Source organism: Macrosteles quadrilineatus, unplaced genomic scaffold (assembly GCF_028750875.1).
Source record: "Macrosteles quadrilineatus isolate MER2022 unplaced genomic scaffold, UCM_ALF_1.0 Scaffold_9__3_contigs__length_116548681, whole genome shotgun sequence".
Classification (NCBI taxonomy): Eukaryota; Metazoa; Arthropoda; class Insecta; order Hemiptera; family Cicadellidae; genus Macrosteles; species Macrosteles quadrilineatus.
Window position 1 is genome coordinate 69685348 of NW_026542602.1, and position 19149 is coordinate 69704496.

General features: G+C 31.2%; 1 protein-coding gene across 1 annotated transcript; it reads left to right on the forward strand.

Moving 5' to 3' along the window:
• The first annotated feature begins 2144 nt into the window (after nucleotides 1-2144).
• Nucleotides 2145-8502, forward strand: LOC129003555 (putative inorganic phosphate cotransporter). Its single transcript, XM_054431851.1, has 9 exons — nucleotides 2145-2166; nucleotides 3005-3219; nucleotides 4216-4458; nucleotides 4896-4983; nucleotides 5369-5592; nucleotides 5973-6122; nucleotides 6743-6875; nucleotides 7690-7925; nucleotides 8410-8502. Exons 1-9 carry the CDS (start codon nucleotides 2145-2147, stop codon nucleotides 8500-8502), a joined length of 1404 nt encoding a protein of 467 aa, XP_054287826.1.
• The last annotated feature ends 10647 nt before the right edge of the window (nucleotides 8503-19149 follow it).

The following is a 19149-nucleotide window of genomic DNA, read 5'->3' on the forward strand; positions in this document are numbered from 1 at the left end:
TTAATCTCTTAAGTATTCTTCAAACAAACATCTTACGTCAGAGGTTCAGAAGTGAACCTCAACTAGTTTGAACTTGGGTTGAGAAAAACTGAACTTCGAACTTTGATGAAATTGTAGTCAATAGTTCAGAAATAAGTATTTAAGCTTTTATGAACTCTGAACATTCGCTTAAAGACAAGAGGTTTGGGTTCAGAATTATAGAATGTATCTATCTACATAGTATTATTATCAATGCAGGTTAATTGTAGTTCTCTACTCACTGAAGTAGATGATCTTTCTACTTGATGTAGAGTGTCTACCTTATCTACCACTTCTCTACAAGCACTTGTCTACTTATCTGCACTAGTGTTTGCGGAAGCGGATGTTTTTGTTTAATTGTTTATAAATACGAGTATTTATTTCGTTTATGTTATTTGAGGTTGATCATCTGCAGTTTTTAGTGTCTAAAAGCGAAAATATAATATTTCACCTGCTTACACTGACATTGCGTTTAATTTTCTAAGGTTTTTGATTGAAATAAATCACCAACATTATGTTTACTGAGGATACAATCCCTTATTTGTATTTTAATTATAGAACTGGCTATAAAATCTCTCAAAAAACATTTGTCAAGTCATTTAAATGTTCCAACTAGGTTTACCAAGCGATTCGAATTGTTTTGAACACCAAATTTAATCCAAACTAATAATATTGTTTGACGATTCCTTAAAGATATTTAAATACATAATAACCTTCTTAGTGATGATCATCTTTATGACATTTAAAGGGAACAACTAATTTAATTATTTTTTATAAAATAAACTTACGCCAAACATATTGTATTAAAACTATAATTAATGAACCAACAAACCTTATATAATATAATTTTATCATATCATAAATTTACTTTATTTTTCTTTCGACGAGGGAACCAAGTACCCGAAAAACCTTTGCGAAAACGATAATGTCTTTACGAGATTGGACCCTTATTTTCGGTTCGTTAAGTTTATTGTCACACCTAAAGATAATTTCCTTTGTTACACTCTTTTCCCTGAGGGAATTTTCAAATCCTCAATAATTTTAGTGCCTTAAGGTTGATTTTTAAACATGAGTATTGATATTTGTTAGGTTGTAACTATTAGTCAACAATTATTTGCAAATTGTTTTATTCGTGAGTACATATCAGTTGCATATTAATTTCAATTATTCCCGGCGTGCTCTACGGAATTTAATATTTTACCGAACAAAACAATTTTAAGTAATATAAAGAGGAAAACAAAACATGTCATCATACTTTTAATGTTACTTAAATAGGTATTTCAAAAACACGTCGTAAAATATTATCCTATAACACCTAAAGAAAGTTATCAATCAGTTATACATCGGAATAGTTATTACAATTATTTGAACTAATTATTGATTTCGTAAATACATCTATTGTTAAATTTTCACTTTTCTTTGAAACTCTGTATTATTTATTAAACCAAGTTGATTCAGATAATAATTGCTTTGACGGATAATAGTTTAGGACCAAAGTCAGATTTCTGAGTGAAAATATCTGTAGATTTTTAGAAAAGTAACCGCTCTAATGATCAAACTGAACACTGGATGTTGGATTATTAGGTACAGGTCATATACATTTTAAAAAGTCCTTTTGAGTATAAACAAACTCTTCACATTTTAAAGGCTAATAATAGTTTAGAAGACAAATAAAATCTAAAAAGAGAGTGCTGTGTACATTAAGAGCTCACTATTTGCCTTACCAAATATTAAGACAAACATAATTCCAGTAATTTTTGTTAAGAAGTGTACAAAGTGCTATTTTATGAGTCACTTTACATTAAATTCCCTTTTTATCAAAAGTACTCATCCATTGACGTTAATACAAATTCATTACAAATTTATCAAACCCTTTCAATAAATGAACTTCTGAACCCACATGCTAAAGTTTTTTGCTGAGTACACAACATTAAATTGCTTGTTATGAACAAAGTAACTACTGGTATTTACTCGAGTTGTTTTCAATAACACTCAGCGCTGTATCACTATCTAGAATGTTTTGTAATTATAACTTTGTGACAATATCTTAAGAGGTATGATTAGATTTTGTGCATAAAACGAGCGGAGAGTGGTTGTCGGGTACAGTACAACTTTACTGGATCACGATGAACTGCTCCAAACTTTCAGGTGAGAATTTGCTAATTCGAGTTTGCAATTACGTAATGCAGAGGGTTTTAGATAAATATTTTTTTTCTTTTTTTCGTTTGAAAAGTCTGGAATTTTTCTATAAACTCAAGTTTTTTAGCTTTTTATTTCATTAAAAGTAATAAATTCATTAGTCTTAAAGTAAATTGTCTAATCAATTCTTTGCTGATTTGATAGAGGTGAAATGGCTGGAGAAAATCGAGATGAATTATTTTGTATTTTTAAATAACTTCTTGATCAGCATCGTACGTGTTATTAAATTACCTGAAAAACATATCACACTCCAATCATTGGGCCGAATGATGATTACACTTTATACTTTTATACTTTTCAATTAAATGGCAACCAGACAAAATAGGTATTTTAAGCGAAGAATTAATGGAGATGAGTGTAGGCTGAGTGACGCGATCTTGTAGTCTTGTTAATGACTAAGGCCAACATATATTCCTTAGACACATTTATAATAAACAAGAAAAACATTCTTTCGTTTTTGGACCAGGACTTCCTTTGGATTTGAAAATCTATAATCATGCCATGTAATTATAGTTGTAAGAATAGTAACATTCTCAAAACTTTATATTTGTTGCCTCATATTGGGTTCGTACTCTTCAGACAAATTCTTTAACGGAATTTTAAATAAATTTTAGTTTAAGTTTGTGGGGGATATAAGCACCTAAACCAACCAGATCGTACTGGTACCATTCTGCATTTCATACTCAATGATATCAATATCACTTAATATCGCTCAAAATCACAACCATCACGTACTAGAATTGATTTATGAGCCAAGAGTGATATATGGTAATTTGTATGTTCCCAGTCAAGCTCCGAGTGCCCCAGAGGTACCTCATCACCTTCATCTGTGTTCTGGGCACGATCATCGCCTCCATGATGAAGTATGCGGTTGGTATCGCCATCACTGAGATGGTCGTACCTACTGCGTCATCATCATCATTTGACAACCCAGATCCTGAGGCATGTCCCTACTTCATAAAACTGTTGAATCAAACTACGAGAGATGCTGTACTGCAGACGGTAAATATTTCCATTAAATATATAAATGTTCCAGCCAGTAAAATTGTGAAACTTCTGACATCATATTTGGAGATCAATAAAATTATCGACAGAGTGTTGATTTAAAAAAATGTAAATATGAATTGTTATCAAACTCCAACTTATAATATCAATCGATTACAATTCAATAATTTATTATCAAGTATGATATTTATTAAAATGACATTATTTAACTATATGTACAGACAAATCAAATAAAATAGAGTCATCTAAACTAAACTTAATGTTAATATAGAGTAAAAATACGTGTATTAATAAGTTTGGGGTAAAATAACCACACGATAAACAATACAAAACTTCAAATATACAGAAAAACTCTCCTTGAAGGAGAAGAAAACAGAGCCAATCAGAAATGTATAGCAACATTGACACACATTTAACGAGTACTCTTTTAGTACTATTTCATTATTGTTTAATATTTTCTGAAAAAAGGTAAATTTGGTTCCTTTAGCTGTAATTTTCTTATAAAATTTTTTTAATTTGTAATCGATGTAAGTATCTCATACTGATACCACCAAAGTACATACGTATGGAAAGGTGTGTTTAAAACACTATACAAATCTGATGACAACCAAGATGCAAATCTTAAGTATTGTTTGCCTTAATTCTACTACGATTAAGTGTAATGACATAGCATTGGGGTATTTTACAGAAGAGGCCACAATTGTGGAAAACCTTAATTTAGGTTAGGTTTTAGTCTATAGCTTTACCCACAGTTTTCTTTTTAATGAAAAGAAACAATTAAAAAAAAAATAACCATTTTTAAATAGTGGTGGTCATCCTCTAAAGTGCAGCATTGAAATTCATGGGCATAAAGAAAATTGTAAGACATACTGTACACAAAATTTCACTAATCTGCCTTAGATCCTAAGTTATTGAGATAAATTGAAAATTGGCTAGCCCATTAGTCATTAAACCTCAAAGTTGTCGACATGTTAATTTCCAACCCCTCTGTAGGTTGAGGTCGGCCGGTTTGCCTGGAGTGAAAAGACCCAAGGTATGATCTTCGGTGCCCTCTACTGGACCTACGTTCCTCTCCAGATGCCCTCTGGCCTCCTGGTGGAGAGGGTCGGTCCAAGGTACCTCCTGGCCGCTGGGATGTTACTCTCATCCGTCAGCTACCTTGTCACCCCACTGGCCATCGCTGCCTTTGACTCTGCAGGGTTCTTACTCGTCAGGGTGCTGTCTGGAGCTGGGCTGGTAGGTTGAATTGTCTTACTAATACAAATAGACGTGTTATGCTTTGGGATACACACCCTGTTATCTAAACATTTTGAGTTTGAAGTAGTTTTGATATCAAAGAACATTATGTTTGAGTAAAGCTCTATTTAGAATTATACAAAAGCTATTTTAATACTCATAGATAGTATTTGATTTTAACTGTACACCATGGGTTTTACGTAATTATACTTTGTAAAAAAATTTCCAGAAAAGTCAGTTAATTTGTTGATACAAATTTATACGGAGCTTAACATGCCATTTGTTTATTTCAACACACTTTTACAGTCTAATAACTGAAAGATAGCTTGAGAGATGTATTTTATCAAATATTTATTTCCAGAGAGAATCAACACAAATGTTTTGCACCCAACATGAACCAAGCTGTAAATTTATGTTTAACAAATATTATTTTACAGGCAACACTTTACCCATGCCTCAACCTTCTTCTTGCCAAATGGGTGCCTCCATCGGAGAAAAGCAGACTTGGATCCTTAGTCTATGCAGGTTGGTTTTTAATTTACATAAATTATAATTAAAATAAAACTAGATATGATACACCCATGATATGATACACTGGATTAAGGGCTTAGGAAACTTTTAGGGTTAAGTATAGAGGAAATACTACACTTAAGTGGTGTCTATCACTAGCTGCTGGTGTCTAGGGCAAAGTCCAACACCGTCCCCATACTCTTATGTACTTACAACGCTCACAGTGGAGGAAGGAATTTCCGCACCGTGCTTGCCACTCAGGCTCTTCCTTGCTCGTAAAAGTACATTTCCGGCACTAGAGCTGAAAACACACGTTCATCCCGCAAGAAGATTCTTATCTATCTTCTTGTACAAAAAACTATTCATGATATGCAGCACTAATGAGCAATGTTGTTTGCAGGAGAGAATATTGGGTTCATCCTATCCATGGCTTTAAGCGGGTTTATCCTAGGACAATCTCAAGGCCAGTGGCCCCTGATGTTCTATGTGTACGGCGGAGCTGGAATCGTCTGGACCCTGGTGTGGCTTATATTCGGCTATGATGACCCTAGCTCAAGTCCCTTCATTACTGAAAACGAACGTATCTACCTGGGGGAGTGCATGCCTTTCAACCATGGAAAGAAGGTTAGTTGGGAGGTGCTACTAAAACAGCATTTTTAGCACAGAAATAAAATCTTAGAATTACATGAAGTGTAACATTTTGTTACAGGGTAAACATTGTAAAGTTAACCACTTCTCACAACCTACCTACTCAAAATAGGTAAAATAATTCAAATTAATACTTGTCATGGTAAAATTGAAAATTGAAAATAACAAATGGTTTTTGAGCCAAACGCTAAATTTAGTTTTAAAATACTACAACACAATAATTCATGCCAAACAAAACACACACCAATGCCACGGCCTTGTATTAGAGGCTATGTATCTCTTATTAATGTCAAATCACTATTAACAACATACAAAATGAAACCTTTTTTACCTGATGTATATTTATTGTTCCCCAGTTGCCCCCTACCCCCTGGGTGGGAATGCTCACTAGTCTACCCTTGTGGGGCACCCTCATTGCTCAGATTGGACACGACTGGGGAATAATTTCCATTGTCACTGAGCTGCCAAAGTACATGAAGGATGTTTTACACTTTGAAATACAGGATGTGAGTATAAATACATTTTGCAATATTACTGTTATATATTCCAGTTTAAGAAGTGGTGGTCTGCAGTTTCTTTTATGTCGAAAGAAATTAACTCATTTATATTTAAAAGATTTAATTTTAAACAGTTAAATACAATTGAAGTTTGTGGTACCCACTTTAAATATTAAATCAGATATTCCATTGTCCTATCTAAATATGGTAATTTGAGACTTTTCAAATCTCAACTACAAACACGTTTTGAGCCGAGGGAAATCATCCTTTTCTCCGAAGAGATAGGTGGATTTGTCAAGTTTAATTCTTGTTTCACCATGCAATAATAACATTTTGAAAGCTGTAAGACTTACATACAAGTTGTAAATCCTACATTGGTTCTTATTTTGGTTTATTTAAAAATTAAAAGTTGTTGACAGCAATTTTTTACTTTTTGATGTTCATATAGGGATTTTGCTGGTAGGCTACACAATAAGATCCAGATCCAAATGATATTTTTTCAATTTTATGCCAAAAACACTGTCCGTTCTAATAATTCATCAAAAATACTTGTTTGAACACCAAAAAAAGTGTGTAGAGCTGTTAGATGACTATTCATTTGTCAAAGAACATCTGTTTTTTCCCTCCAGAACGGTCTCCTGACGGCCATCCCCTACGCCGCCATGACAGTTGTGGCGGTTGTCTCAGGATGGGTGTCAGACTGGCTTCTACATAACGACTACATGTCTATCACGTCCGTCCGTAAACTATTTACAACAATTGGTGAGTAAATACCAGTGGTGATTACTAATAATTCCGTTATTATAACTAAATATACAGGGTGCCAAAAAAGTTCCAAGACGGTTTGATATACAAAATTAAAAAAGATGGAGCTACCAAACTAAGAATAAAGTTACTGGTCATAAAGCCCATTTTCAGGGGTACACTACCCTAACAGGGGGCGCCTCCTAGAAGTCGGAACAAAATTTAAAAGCTTAGGTTGATATTAAAATAAAATTAAAAGCAGTTTCTAGTAAAATACAATGGCGCAAATTTGAGCTCAAAAAAACAACTGAGTGAAAAATTTAAGACGCTTAAATATTCAAACTTGAAAAATCAACAAATCTTTGAAAGGCTTCCATTTTTAAATAGTTGCTCGTTAAAGCCTATATTTGAGGCATTATATTTTGATAACAAAGAAATTTAATCTGATGTGCATATAAACCTAAGCTTGCTAGATTCTCTTCCAAACCATAGTGGGCCGTTTTATAACACTATCTTAACTAGCTATGTTTTGGAATATTTAACTGCCCTAGGACGTTTTTGCTACCCAAGTGAGAATAAGTATCTAGCTGTTTAGAGTTTCTTGTGCTGAAAAAAAGAAATGTTCAGTAGTCACCCCTTTTTGGTTACAGTTTTAGTTCAAAGGCTTGCTATAACCCTGCTGAGCTAAACACTATCACTTAAACATTTTAACTATATTCCTTTTAATCAATACATTTTCAATAGCATTACCTAACCGTTTTTTAAATTAAAAATAAACTGCTACGTATCATCCAGTAAAGAGATATTTCAATATTCCCTGTTGTGCCCACAGCCGCTGTAGGTCCGTCCATTGGTCTAGTAGGAGCCATGGCCTCCGGATGTGACAGCACCATGGTCGTGGCCATGTTCACCCTCGGCATGGCGCTCATGGGGTTCTACTACCCCAGTCTATCTGTGAACACCCTCGACCTCAGTCCCAACTACTCAGGGACCTTGATGGGGTTCATGGCCTTGGGAGGTCTTGGAGGCATCTTCTCACCTTATGTTGCTGGGCTTCTAGCACCTGATGTAAGTCTTGATTCCTTAGCTTTTATTTTGTTGGTTAAAACAAGAAAGTGTTGTGTGTATGTCAGAGTATGCATTGAGTTCGTGTCCATTTTTAAAAACGAGCTTCAGTAGCTGTACCGATAGTACTGTGAGTTTGATGAAAATATTTAATGATGAATCCAGAACTATTTTACATATTTAATTAAGCACATTTGAATTTTTGGAATATTCTATCAGGCAAAAACGAGGAGTTGATGGATGCGGATATTTGAGTAAAAATTACGGCTAACCTCTATAGAAAATAACACCTCACCACCAGTCTGTGATCAATTCAGCGAAGTTCTTACGCTTTTAGTACAGCCAGTTCATTTTTAAGAGTTATCAAATAGTTTCTTTAAAATGTTCCAAGTAGCCTTAACTTCTTCGTTTGCCTAATTCTCTGGGAAAACATTTCTAAAACAACGTATGGTTAAACTATTATTTACCCCCAGAAAAGTATGTACAGAGACAATTTGCTCACGGGATGGCCATGCAGGTATGTGCTTTAAGATGTGCCATAAATATGCTTGTGGAGAGCAAGGAAGAGCTGAAGCGGTAAGCCCTGTGCGAAATTCCTATTGCACAGGGCACAGGGTCTTCCTACACCATGCTTTGTAGTACATGAGGACGAGGAGCAGGGTTGGACTTAACGCTAGACTCCAGCTACTAGTGCTAGACACCCCTTAAGTGTACTATTGGTTGTTTTCTCTGTACCTTACTTCTCAGTGAACTGAAGTACTTATAAGCACGTTGGCTTACTTAAACGTCATAACCTACCTTAAAAAATAAATTTCTTTCTTTAAAATTTTCAGCAGATGAGGGGGCTCATGAGTAATACTTTTTTGACCAAAGATCTAATCAGATTGAAACTATTTGTGGTTCCAGGGTACAATGCTGCAATGGAGATCGGTTTTCTGGGTGTCTGTGGTAGCGTTGCTAACTACCAACACATTCTACATGTTGGTGGGAAGCGGGGAAGTGCAGTCTTGGAACTCGCCTAAGGATGAGCCGAAGAAACGGAATCTCAACAGGTAGGTTTCTTAAAATCATATTTTAGCACTTGTCCTGTTAGACATTAAGTAATACTAAAATTCTCATAAAATCATGCATCATTCCGTGCGACAGCTCATGCTTGTTCGGGACATCAGAAAATGTCAATAAGAATATAAACATAACAAACGTACAAAAAAATTATAAAAATAAAAAAACATAATTTACAAACAGGAACAGGTCTGTTGTAAAAGTAAGACGATCTGAGAAAATGCACCGGATTGAGTCAAACCCATGATAATGCTATCGGTATATGGCCTGAATAAGCACGTTTTTGATCTTTCTGATGAGTATTACATAAGTAATTTAGTCTTACAGGGTCTTTTAGTGGTTGTGAGCTATGGTTAAATGTTGACTTAACCTTTCCCAAAAACAGGTAGGGATGATATGTTTTCTAAAGGGTATAATCTAAAATGTAATAACAACTATTATTTTTATATGTCGATGAAAAACATATATTGTAAAATTGTATTAAATTTAGAGCTAGGAAACAAAACTGCGTCGGATTTCCATAAATCACTAGTATTATACACGTAAAGCATTGAAAAAGGAAATACGTTTTGATTTGACGTTCCATTTATCATCCAGTCCTATATGAATTGACTAATCGATCGTTCTCCTATTTGGAAAGATTCTAGTTTTCAGAACATATTACTGTTTCCAAACTTTTCAAAACATACAATCGTTTAAATAGCAGAGAAGGTTAAAAGAATAACAAGGTTATAAAAAGACGCAAAAAGGTAAATCTTAATGTATAGCGCGTTTCTTTTCTTTTTTTAATTTATAATATATGTATGTTTTGTATTTTTGATATCAAATAAGTATTTAACATATAAAAGCCCAAAAAATATTTTATGAATAAACATTTATTTCCAATATTGGTTGATTTGAAATGATTATGTGATTTTGTAGTTGGCATACTTATAATAAGAGAAAGGGCGTTTTAATGAATTCGGAAGAAAAAAGAAGAATAATTAAGAAGAATCGTACCACGATCAAATTGCACTATTTTATTGGCCTAGGCCTAAAGTAGTGTTAATTAGGAGTTTTTTGAAATCTAGTCCTAAGAAGTAAATGTTTTGAATGTTTTTAGTTTAATAATTTTTCTTTCTTTTTAGAACACAAATAGCCGGAGCAGTATGAAGTAGTAAAGGATAGATCTTCACCGTTTACACATAATGAAAAAGAAGAATGTGATAAAATAATTGCGATTGTAAGATAAGTAATTATTAGATAAATGCACTAAAGTACTACTCATGACAATGTTATTTCGTCATGAATGATTAATTAACGTTAAGTTTTTAAATGTCACCGTGCTGTATTTGTGTTATTGTGTTACATTGTTTTTTTTTACTTCTTAATAAGATATTACTAGGATAAAAAGAAAAAAATATAATTTGTTGTTGTATTTTACGAATTTAATGTAGGATAAATGTATTATGTACCCAGGTTCAATTTTTGGCTTTACCTAATTTTTCGTTTTGTACAGAAACACAAAAACAATAGGCCTACGCTTGTGTTTCAATTTTGAAACAAATTTACACTAGTAATACTTCCTTTTAAGGGTATATAGCTTTTTATTTAATCGGGTCAATTTGACCAGCCCGATGCATCTAGCGATAATAAAATTGTTTGTACAGTGTTAAAGTAAGTTTTTTTTTATCAAATGTGTCTGTCAAATAGGATTAATTTTTGGACACTGAATGTTAATATTGTTAGTTAACCAATGTAAATATTTGTTTTGTAATCATCATTGTGTTTTACGTGTAAATACATTAGTTTTAATGTTTTGATCTGTTCATGTTGTAATGTGTGTCCGAATTTTAATAAATAAAGTTTTTATATGTATATTGTAACTACTTTTTCATATGGAAATTCTCCTTTCTCAAGAATACTAATAAAATTCTACGCTTTTCTTTGACACATCTATTTTTAATTGCTTTTACTACTTTGGTTAGGCTGTTGATATTTGGTCACAGTTATTTTAGTAATTATGTTACAGCTACTTGGGAAACACGATAGTAAAATCTATCAACATTTTTTTATTTAAGTTCAAATTGTTGTTAACCAATGAAAATGAAGGTATGAATAATTTCATGCGACGAAAAATTAGTTTAACAATAAGCAAATGATTTGATTTTTTGTATTACACACATTACTAACAAAACCAACCATGTAAAGAAACTATAATAAACAGTATAAAAATTAAATAATAATAGTATTAATCATATCTTTTACCGAAGTTACTAGTATAGAAAAAGATAAACAACAATTTTTTAATATAAATAAGTAATAGCATGATATACAATCAATAAGGAACAAAAATATAAAATCAAACGGATAATATCTTAAGATCCTCTCTTTTTGGATTAAGGAAATAAGATTATAACCTAAAGTAGTAAATTAAATACAACTGAGCACCCTGACATTTACTACTTTAATATATAAGCAGCCATACACAGTGAACACCATCGTAAAAAATTATGTCTATTATATCTCATTAAAAGCAATTTATAATCTTTTTTGCACCATTAACTATTAAGAAATTTTGAGTGAAGACAAGTTATCAGCTGATACAACAATCAATTATTGTCGCCTTCACTGATCAGCTGTTTAACGCTAGCCTACTGGCAATAAATCATCGTTTGGTCTTTTGGCATCTAAAAATCTAATATTCTAATGGAACTGTATCCATCCCCAACTCATTTTCTCTATTCTTTTGATTCTTTGCAATATTTCAATTACTATATTCTAAGATAGTGTATTTGTAAAGCAAGGTCTTGCAACATAGATTATGTTTCTGGAAAACGTCCTCGTTATAGAAATTATTTTTAATTTTTGAAAATACAATTTTACATAAACAAAACTACACGTAAGACTATTTATTTATTTTTGTACGGACTCATATTTCAACCCCTAACGTTTCATCTAAATAATGTTCCGAGAAAAAAAATAATAGTACACAACAAACATATTTTGTTCCTCTGAATACTTTTACGTTTTTATACCAATAGAAGACTAAATCATATTTATTTTCCTACCCCTGAAGATTACACTGAAACAAGCGCGCAGAATATTATTCATACAACAAGTATGTTTTTCAAACAAATAACATCCCCACCTTTCCCTAAAGCTAACGATTTCACTGAAAAAGAAGAAATGCTAACAATAACAACACTGACTTTGAGACAATTGAGATATTGATTTGGCTTTAAGCTTCATGTTGCTCGTTACCAGTTTTGTCAAAATTATCCAGAAAATGGATTCCTTTTTTATTGTTTTATTTTAACACTATCAAAACGTTTATTATTTTTGAAATTGGTCCGTAATTTTTCATAGGGGTTAAAAAAGGGTCTTATGCACCTTTTGTTTAACCCTAAGATACATGTACACCTCAATTTTAATGAATGTACTTTTATTCTGTACGTATACTTTTTTACAATTAAGTATACAATTTTAAAATTGTTTCGATTTTATATTAAAATTGTTGTAATATGAAGTTTAAATTAAAATGTTTTAAAATTGTTATACAACAATTGTACAACTTTTGACAATTTTTAACAATTTTTTTGCTTATTGGGTAGAGTATTTTTTCGATCTATAAAAAGTTTTAACTTGTAATAAACCATTGGCATTCTTATTTTACATGAGGGGCTAAAGCTAAAGATGAACTTCAAGCCAACTGATTACGTCATTACCTATATATCTTTATATCTGTATCTATATATCTATATATCTTTGTGATCGGCTTGACTCGAACCCTGTCTTCAATAACTGAAATACCGTCCTACAACCAATTGACACTTTGCAAGAGACACCATATCTCATTTTTAATGTGTTTATAAATTCCTATAGAGAGATAGTAAAGTTTTTTTATTCGTATTAAAATATGATATCATGGGACACTAATCCATTTTTAAAAGGAATAACATTGTAGTGCAGTTTTATAAGAGTAGAAAACTGCTTGAGGTGGCAAATGAATAACTTACATGTCAGCCTAAAAAGAAAAACTTACCTTAGCTACAAGAATGTTTAATCAGTTGAAGTTTTGCCTCGACCAAAATGTGAAAAGTGTTTGACGGCCAATAAATCGGTTCATTGATGTGGAATGATTTGAAGATTCTTGTTATGCAAATCAGCTGCGTTCGAGTAGAAGGTTTGTAGTTGGCTCACATGAGAAATTTGATAACAAGTTAATTAGACTCAATTATTGTTGTTATTTAATAAGGTAATATTTTCTAAATTAATTAACAAATATTAATTTCAATTTTCAGCTTGTTTTTGAAGTTGATTAAATTGTATAAAATATCGATTTAATTTTATTGCAGTAATTTATCAGCATTATCTTAGTTAAGCTTTTTGTCAAAATTAGTATAAATTTATGAACAGTGAAAAATAATAATAAGCTTCCTCAAAAGTTAGATAACATATTTTTAATTGCTCCAGTTTTAATTTTTTGTATATAAATGTAACAGTCGTTTAGCTCATTTACCTGCATTTCTATTTAATTAATTATTCAATTAATTATATGAGCAATCGAGCTTAATTGTACCTACTACGACTACACTCTTATTTGTTTAGTAAATGAAACAATTTACTTTTAAGCTTGTGTGGGTGCTTAAAGAATTCTTAATTTAACAATTAATTTTTCAAATGTGATACCAATATTTGCAGACCATACGTTTCGATTCAGCATTATTTATTATAAAAAATACAGTGCAATTTTGATGCAGATGTAACATGCAATGAAATACAACGCAAAACATTACATTCTAAAGTTGAGAAATCCAAATTACTAAAAAAAAGACTAGCCTTTATACAATAATAACTTTTATAAAGTATGATTATATGTATTGCATAACTGTAAATGGTATTGATTAATTAATAAATAACGTTAGTAGGCACTTGGTATGGCCACAATCCAAGCCATGACCTCTCACACTTAATACGAGTTTTAATTAAATTAACAATACATAAAAAAACTTTTTAATGTATTTACTTATAAATATTTACTTTTGACAATTAAAGAAAATAATCATACAACATCGAAAAACAAATTTAGAGTTCAGACATTTAAGAGGGGGAATGTATTCTTAAAACCTAACTTACAATGAAAATATTAAAAGCCCTAAACATGTAAACGAAAACATATTTATTTATGTATAAATTCTAAGTAGTATATATTTCAGCTTATGACACAATTTACCGTCCATAATGGCGTCTCTTCACCAAACAGGCCAGTCCGTCGTCCCATCAGCAAACACCATTAAGCTGGACATGATCTCCAAGCTTTGTAGCTTTGTGATCCAAAATAGCATCTACGGTTAAACTACATAGCTATTAGATCAGACCTCCGACATTGCTTAAGCGGCCTTTGATTAGTGTGTTCTTGTAATAATTATGTGTTTTATTATATTAAATAGGCCTATATTTTGTTTATTTGGTAATATAATTTTCTACATAAGTTAGAACGAAAGATTTCAAAATTTTCTTAGTTCTTTAAGCTTGAGAATATACAGGGTGTCCATAAAAAACGTTTCAGGACTTTGGGAAATGAATTCCCATACTAAAAGGAAGAAAAAAGTTTATGGGAAGGTATGTCCGAAAATGCATATTAACCCAGATATCCACCATTTTGTTTTTTTTACAAAAATATTTTTATCTGCGAAGTTTTTTATTCGACGATTATGAAATTTGGTATACATGTTAATATACACAAGACCTATAAAAGAAAAAATAATAAAGTTGTTCCGATTGTAAATTTCAAAATGGCGGCCGTTTGAATTTTTCTAACTTAAATAACTCAAAAACGGCTAATTCTATGAAAAAATGTCAAGAATACGTTTTTTTTGCATTTTAATTTCCTATCAAACGATACCAAGATCAAAAAGATCGGAAAAAAGATAACTGAAATATAAAGTTTTTTGTGTAAAAATAAGGCAAAGTTAGTAGAGGAACCCTTAATTTTTGCCTTATTTTTACACAAAAATCTGTATATTTCAGTTATCTTTTGTCCGATCTTTTTGATCTTGGTATCGTTTGATAGGAAATTAAAAATGCAAAAAAAAGTAATATTGACATTTTTTCATAGAATTAGCCGTTTTTGAGTTATTTAAGTAAGAAAAATTCAAACGGCCGCCATTTTGAAATTTACAATCGGAGCAACTTTATTATTTTTTCTATTATAGGTCTTGTGTATATTAACATGTATACCAAATTTCATAATCGTCGAATAAAAAACTTCACAGATAAAAATATTTTTGTATAAAAACAAAATGGCGGATATCTGGGTTAATATGCATTTTCGGACATACCTTCCCATAAACTTTTTTCTTCCTTTTAGTATGGGGATTCATTTCCCAAAGTCCTGAAACGTTTTTTATGGACACCCTGTATAAAACTTGTATAGCTAGCAGAGAGATCATACGATAATTAATTGACATTATAGCTAGATTTACTTTATATTTTGTATTATTGGAACTTATGAATCTGGCATTCATGACTGCTTAGTATTAACTTTTTCGTATGTTGGTTGTTTAACTGCACACATTGATGACCCGCATGCTGAATTTCATGTGTTACCTGATCTTCCAGTTATGTATTAATCATTGATTTGGATTAGCTTCATAGTAAAACAGGATAATAATTTTAACTACACCTTTTTAATATCTCCAATTGTACATTCTCAAATGTCAGAGCTACAATAGTTTTCTATACAACTAAATATTATTTATACAAGAAAAACGTGGGTATACGAAATGTAGATTTATTTTATAAACATTTTCATTTTGACAAGCAATCTTGAAAGTAAATAGTTTGAATAAACACTTGTTAAGGATTGGTAGAATAGTATTTTCATTCCTCAAAATTTTAACTAAAGCCTTAATTTTATTATGAATACTTTGATATATAACAATAATTGCAAAAATTACAAAAACTACATTGCAAATTACATTGCAAGAACAAAACATATTAAATTAATTACAAATAATATATGGACAAGATAAAAAAAATCTGTTTGACTTCAAAATTGATTGAGTTTGATATACATATTTGTAGTATCGCCCTTAGAAACAAATAAATGGGTATTCTTGTATGGTTAGATTTGTGTGAGACTGTATGGATTGGCTTGGAGCACAAATTCATAATAGTATAAATAACAAATAAAGTTGTTATACACAATTTGAAATTTTACCCTTAATTACTCTTTTTTGTAGTAGTTCAGAGATGACATCACAAACATCCCAAAGAAGAAACACTTACACATATACCACTTAAAACTCATTAAAATTAAATAAAACTTGTAAACTTTACCTTAAATATATCAATGACCATTATATGACAAAAATGGTTGGAACAAATACATCACCTGTTTAAGAGCATAAGTAAAATTCAAAGTTCACTCTACCAAATTAAACTAGCAGCTAAAATTGTTTTGTGACAACTGTAACATTGCAAACATGAATAAACATAGCAAGAATAAACATAATGAATTCATTACTAATTACATGTTGTAAGATAGATGCGTTTAAGACAAAGGTAATGTTGTCATGGCAACGCCATTGGGCTGGAAATGAAGGCGATATTTCTCTCGGGGAAAACGTCACTTGGTTTCCTATTTCATCTGGTTAGAGTTTCGTACCACTTTGGGCTTTACTGTTATGTGTCTCTCAAAATGAGATATTTTTCACTGTGCAAAGAATAAAATAACGACAAATATTACTTTAAAATAAAATATTTATTTAAATTAGGTTTAATTTAATGATTTAAGAGAAAGATGCAGAGCTCGTTATGTAAATTTGGAATATAAATGAAGGTTAATTTTCTAGCATTTTTTTTAGTCTGTAGTCCTGTTACTGACTAGGATCAGCTGTTTTATAGCCATTTAATTAGGCTTTTAAGGATTAATGGGTCCAGTTTTGAGCCTTTCACGGGACACTTGGAAACGTATGGGTGCGAGAAAACAAGCGAATGGATTTGTTTTACTATGCAATTAAAATATAAAATCCCCTTACACGTTGAAAAATGGATTAATAATATACTGATTTTACCCATACACGTAACGTTGCAATGAAAATATATCATCTAACATAGTTTTTTTTAATTATTTATCTGATAAATAATCAACAATATTTTCAACGAAAAATATTTTAATCTTTAGATTTATTATTTTAAGTAAAAAATATTTCAAGGACGTAGCTACACGCTCTAAAACATCTTTTTACTTTTCGAACTCTCAAGTTTAATAACATTTTTGTGTAAAATATAAAGTTTTTGCATACCAAAACATTAGTTTTACTTTTCATAGATGATATAATTATGTTAAAGATATTGTAGAGAGTTGAGTCTGTTTGTTGTAGCAACAGTTAAGGTCGAGCTGTCAGGTTGAAATATCTTGGCCAGAAACAGTTGGCATCTGTTGTCATAGTTATCCTCTCTGATATTAGAATACATAGGTCAATAAACATTTACTTGTTAATATTTTCAAAATATCACGAAATATTATGAATAATATTTAAATCTAGGTGAATTTATAGGATAATAATAATTATATTATAAATTATTTACACTATCACCTTTTCAACTATTTATCTTAAGCTGCATTCATATATTTATCTGTAGGTAGCTTTATTAATTAACAGCTGTGTCTAAGGATATGTCGGCCTTAGTCACTAACAAGACTACAAGATCGTGCCACTCATCCTACACTCATCTCCATTCATACTTGTCATAAAATACCTACTTTGTATGGTCGCCATTTTAATGAAAAATATTAAAGTATCAAAGTAAAGTTTAGTAGTAACTGAATAGATAAAGTAGTTGCTTACTAAACAGTGCTTTGCATTTTCAATCAAGAAATAGGCGTTAAATTTTTAGTGTAACCAACGTCATCATTGAACGTTTAATTAGCCGATTTAACTAAAGAAACTCCTAAAACTCAGCTTTATGGGGAATTTTACTCTGCTCTGCTTATATTACAACCGAATTCAGGTAAATATTTTGTAGCATTAAACAATTTGATTACTGTGCATCACTAACGGTTTTCTAGTAAACGGTTAGTAATGTACAGAGTATAAGAATGAAATGTAGCTTTACATTACCTTTGTATTATGATACCAAGGTACGTATAAACACACTAATAAACTAAAAATCTAGGTATAAGAGTTGAACTGAATTCCAATTTTATAATTGCTAAAACGAATGCAGATTATTTTTGAGTCAGTGTTACACTTTGAGCTTCATGTAAAAGAGCATGCGAAGAAACCTTGGTAATGTAAATATCATTATGTAAATAGAAACTTGGGATGGTTTTAGTAGTATAATTTACAAATGTTTAAATATGTATTTTTTTTTGTAAGAATTATCAATAGTGTTTGTCTGTGTACACTCTTTTATCTTTATAAACAAACTCTGGCTTGGACTCTAGATACATAGTCTAACGTGTTGACCTACGAACAATTGTGATAAAGGTTTAATGATTACATGAACGCCTCGTAATAATTGTGAATGTAGAAATTAATGCTTCGTTCACGTCATGTAAAACTCACGTTAATTGTGTACAAGATTTGCTCAAGCGTAGGATTTGACATTTTGCAAAACGTTTTCCTTGTGTATTTTATATTTAAAAGAATTCAATTACAATTTTGTATATCCTTGAAAATTCAGTTAAAACATTTCCTACGACAATTGTTTTAAAACATTAAAAATGTATGGTAATCAATAAAAAACACTCCAAATTGCGTTTAAGTTTTAGCAATAATATCATAACTTCCAGTATTAACTGTTTTCTGTGGGGATAGAACATAAAGCAATTTAAACACATGTTCACATGTTATCTTAAAAAAGATACAACCTTTTCGGGTTTTTTTTGGCAGCCAAAACGTAAATGATTTTGATTATGTGAAAGATATAAAAGTAATTAGTAGTAATACCGATTATGCATAAATATCTGGGATAGTCAAGTTTAAACTTAACGAAATTCTAATTTATTTTTAGCTTCAACCCCTAGGAGGTTTTAACCCTGAGGTTGAGAGCCCTGTAAGCTGTAGACCATAAAAAATATGGGTTTTCCGGGTAAGCCTTTCTTAGTGGGGTAACCCCTTACTATAACCTATTAGGTATTATTTTTTGACATCGCAATAAAACCACTTATAAT

What these genes read in the sequence shown, in the direction of transcription:
- LOC129003555 (XM_054431851.1), top strand. Translation starts at nt 2,145, where the DNA reads ATGAACTGCTCCAAACTTTCAG. An exon ending in GAGATGCTGTACTGCAGACG is followed by an intron (nt 3,220 to 4,215) that starts GTAAATATTTCC and finishes ACCCCTCTGTAG; the next exon opens with GTTGAGGTCGGCCGGTTTGC. An exon ending in TACACTTTGAAATACAGGAT is followed by an intron (nt 6,123 to 6,742) that starts GTGAGTATAAAT and finishes TTTTCCCTCCAG; the next exon opens with AACGGTCTCCTGACGGCCAT.